At 38.2% G+C, this 4,597-nt stretch overlaps 1 protein-coding gene across 1 annotated transcript in view; it reads right to left on the bottom strand.

The window, feature by feature from the left end:
- Positions 1 to 2,061: 2,061 nt before the first annotated feature.
- Pate4 (prostate and testis expressed 4) overlaps positions 2,062 to 4,597 on the bottom strand; it is a 5,920-nt gene continuing 3,384 nt past the window's right edge. The window contains 2 exon segments of the mRNA XM_010628729.1: positions 2,062 to 2,183; positions 2,478 to 2,603. Of these exon segments, the coding sequence (XP_010627031.1) occupies positions 2,062 to 2,183; positions 2,478 to 2,603 (248 nt within the window).

Raw genomic sequence — 4,597 nt, 5'->3', positions numbered from 1 at the left:
AGAAATTCTTGGGCATCACCTTGATATCTACAGAATGAAGGCTGGTTGCCAAGTGTAATTAGAAAATTAGAAATTTTAGCCTTACACTCTGACCTCTGGGAAAGAGGGAGATGGACCAGAGGTTTAATTAATGTCCATAGCTTAATCAGTTAATTGCCATGGCTTAACTAATCATGCCTACATAATGAAGTATCCATTAAAAACCCCTAACCAAAGGGTTATATAGAGCCACTGGGCTGTTGAAGAGGAAAGCATCTATGTGCTGGGAGGATGATACATCACAAAATCTACAGGCACAGAAACTTCTGTGCTCAGGATTCTTTCAGACCTCATTATATGTACCTTTTAATTATGGTATTCATTTCTATCCTTTAATAGATCTTTTGTAATAAATTCATAATAGCAAGTAAACTTTTTCTAGGTTCTGTGATGCATTCTAGCAAACAGTTGAACCTGGGGAAAGGAACGTGGGATATGGAACTATCCAATTTAGACAGAAGTGGTGTATAACCTGGGTTTCTGTCCCTTGAGCTTGGCCTCTGAAGGAGTGGGTAGTCTTATGGGACTGTGGCATTTAGTGTCAAAATTAAATTGTAGGACATCTAGCTAGTGCCCATTGGAGAGTTGAAGAATTCCATTGGTGTGGAAAGCTCACATGTGTGGTGTCAGAAGTATGAGAGAGACAATCACCAGAAAGCCTCCCTAGGTGCTTAGTAAAGCCCTGGGTAAGGAGTAATTTTTTTTTCTGTTTGTTTTTCTATGTGTGATTAAACAAAGAATACAGAATAAAAAATGAGTGGAAAACAGATTTAATATTAGTGTTAAAATATCTGACTCATACTATGAAGGAAAATAATACTGGATTCTTTACTTAACACCATATTATACGTGGGGTTCCCATAAATTAAGGGCACAAAAATAAAAACATCCGCACAGTAACAAACCCAACCAATATCCACAGAAATTCTCTTTCAGGAGACTTGAAAAAGGTAGGTAGAGAACTAGAAAGACAGCAGTCATGGAATTTAAGTGAGGAGAGTTTTAAGAAGGAGACAACACTTTTTTCTTAAAAAGAATTTCAGTGATTATAAGAACTAATAAGAAATGGATACATCCAGCTAATAGGACAATAGGTTGCATTAGGAAGTGGAAAGGAAGCATTTGCTTCATAGCATGTGATGAGATTTAAAAGTCAAAGGTTGATCTCCTTATTCATTCATGGCACTTGCTGTGCATTCTTCTCCTCTGAGGCTCCTAGGCAGAGAAAACTAGACTGGCTCCTATGTGGGCAGTATTGCCAACTGCTTAATGAGAGATTAAAATGAAGGTGTTAGCAAGGCTGCTTTCTGGGGACTCTGAAGTGAGGATCCACTGCCTTGACCTGTTAGCTCCTAGTGGTTACCTGTATTTCTTGGCCTTTGGGCCCTTGCTCCATTTTCAAAGTGTATCACTCCCATTGCTGTTTCCATCATAATGTTATCTCTTCTTCTCCTTCTCCTTCTTCCTACTTTCTTTTTCTTTTTGTACTGGGGATCAGACTTGGGGGCCATGCACTTGTGAGGCAGGCGACAGAACCACTGAGCTAAATCCCTGGCCTAGCTCTTCCTCTTCTATAATCAAATCTCTTATCTCCTTCTCATAAAGACATTTGTGAGTGATAATGCAAAATAACCTCCACATCTCATGGTCTTTAACTTTTATTACCTTTTCAAGTCCCCTTTGACACATAAAGCAACCTTTATAGCTTTAGTGGTTAGGATATAAAAATCTTTGAGAACCATTATTTAGATACTAAAGGGTTATACATCAAAAATCAAATGAGTAAAATGCAGTAGGGTAATAGCTCATGAAGGAGTCTTTCTGTAGTGCTCATGATTGTAAGGGTCTAATGGTGATGATGGGGTGCACTTCCATTGCAACAAAGGCATAGCCACTGTTGCTCTCTCAGGGCTCTTAAGCCAATGTGTAATTTGGTGTAGTAAGGAAAGCTGCTCATCTTGATTGATATTTGCTTGTAGATCTTGAAGAGAAGATGATCCTCTTTGAATTCCTGTCCTCCATCTAGGCAATGTTACATAAATTTTTGTAGCAGCACATTGTCACCCTCAACAAGTTTCCTTTTTCGCTTTGTTCTTCTTTGAACTTATATTTGCACATATGTGTTGAGTACAGATGTTTGTTTCCTAAAAATGAAGAAGCCTATTATAAGTGCTGAAGGAGATTGTCTTCATAGTGACTTCCTGAAATTCACTACTAAGAGGAAAAGCACTTTACATTAGGTCCCATTCCCAGGCTTCTTAGGGTCAAGATCCCAACTTACTCTGGCTCTGGACACCAAACCCTCTAATGAGAATTTGGAAAGGAATCATTCTTTGCCTCCCACTTTTATTCCTCGCCTTTCCCAGTATCAGAGCTAACATGTTCTCAGGCACACAGGGTAATGGTTCTTTGAAGGCACTTTTGGAATCCGTAGCAGCCTCACTTTCTCTTGTAGTAGTATATGGTTGCACATGCTTCATCATTTTTCGCAATGCAAGAGCCTTCTCCTTCCATACACTTTGATCATTGACTACTTGTGCAGCTGTTACACCTGAGACTTCTAACTGAAACCAACAGAAAAAAGTAGAATATGTAGGCTGAATTGTGATTGATGGGAAATGGGATTACATCATCAGAAAAAGGCCTTTGTGTTGCATATGACTATGCTGTCTATTCACTCTGTCAGTTGGTATTTGTAAAATTCTTGCTCAACTTAGCTTTGTGAGTTAAGCTAAGGGGTGCAAAAATACGACAGAGTCTCTGTGACCTGGATAGTGTCTACTTATATTTGAAGACAAGATAAATATATATGAAATAATTATGATAGAATCAAAGATAGTAGTTAGTCATTCAGATAAGTCATGATGTGGATTGAATATAGCAAATAGATTAGGCTGAATGCTTAGAGGAACTTTAGAAGAATGTTTTTGTCAAAGAACTTTAGTTGGTCCTTGGTGTATAGGTGAAATTTGGGTTAGCAGGTAAATGGGGGAGAGCAGAGAAGTTGGTCCATTCTGGGAATCTAATAGGGGAGGGTGCAGAGATAAGAAAGAAAATGGAATTTTCAGAATGGACTGATACTGCACCCTGTGCTGATAGCTTCATAGGTGAGGCCCAGTCTTTCTCCCTTTCCATGGAATACACAGGGAGTTGATTCAGAAGTCCTTGTAACCAGGAAGTAAGAGGAGAGGAGACACAGGGGTGGTAGATTACATCAGCACTCAAGAGTTATTTGGATTTATGGTCTAAGTCATGGTGATGGACAGGAAGAGGATACATTTTTTTTTCAATTTTTATCTCAGAGATGCCAAGGTTATGGAATCAAAATTTATATGAAACCAGAGAAGCCTGAAATGCTATTGAACTATATCTAATTTGGTGCCTGTGACATTTCTTTACTCCAAATCCCATTTTTATTATTTCACTGAAACTATTCTCACAAATGTTGGTAGTGATTTTCTAATGTTAGATCTAATTGTCTTTGCATGACTTCTCAGAATTTATCTATTTAACATTGTTTAAAGTGGTGAGTGTGGATATACCTCACCTTTCTTACTGTTTAGGGGGAAGGAATGGTGTCAATTGTTGATTTTTGAGCAGTTCCACATTGTAGATACAGTGGAGCCTTGACTTAAGAACTCAATTCATTCAAGAGGACTGGCTGTAACTGAAGTTGGTCAGTTGAAGGCTCAGGCTCCTCTAAGCAGCCTTCAAAGTCTCTCTCCTGTATACAAGTAGATCTCAGTGTCCTTAGAGAGACATTGGCCCAGGATTTCTCAATTAACCTCACACAGGAAAGGATGTTATAATGGTCCTTTCAGAACTCTTTAAAGGTTAAATCTGTATTCGAGACCTTTTGAAAGCACAAGCATCTGGCATTTGGGTCATAACTCAAGACTCTGGTTGTAAGTTAAAACTAAAATTCTGGTCACAATCCAAGTTGTTCATATGTCAGGCTGGTTGTATCCACTGTATTATTATAGATGCTTGAAATGCAAAGATAAGCAAGGATCATACTACTCAGCCATAAAGAATGAGAAATTAGAGTCATTCATAGGAAAATGGATGCATGTTGAGGTTATACTCTTAAGTGAAATAAATAAGTCACACATGTGTAAATACCGAATAGTTTCTCTGGTGTGAATAAACTATAATAGTACATAAGATCCTAATGGTATAATTGACAATGTGAAATAGGAAGAAAAGGGCTAAAGGTGTAGGGGAAGTGGGAAGGGTAGGGGAAAGGTAATAAGGGAAAAAATATATGAAAAAATGAAAAAAATGGAAATGAAGAGTTTGTAAAGGGGGAGAGAGGAGGAGTGAAGGGAGGGCAGGGACAAGGGGAAAAAATGAGAACCAAGACCTGTCATGTAGAGGTACAAGATCCCAATAACGAATGTAACTGTGCTGTATACCTAAAATGTACCTATAAACTCAATGAAGAAGAAGAAGAAAAAAAAGAAAATGTGGTATACAGACACAGAGGAATATTATCCAGCCATAAAGAAGGATAAACTTAAGCCAAGCCTATTTGCAAGATTTCCTAATATGAAGAAAG

Source organism: Fukomys damarensis, unplaced genomic scaffold (genome assembly GCF_012274545.1).
Source record: "Fukomys damarensis isolate Sample0158 unplaced genomic scaffold, DMR_v1.0_HiC HiC_scaffold_16, whole genome shotgun sequence".
NCBI lineage: Eukaryota > Metazoa > Chordata > Mammalia > Rodentia > Bathyergidae > Fukomys > Fukomys damarensis.
This window is presented reverse-complemented; position numbering and strand designations above follow the sequence as displayed.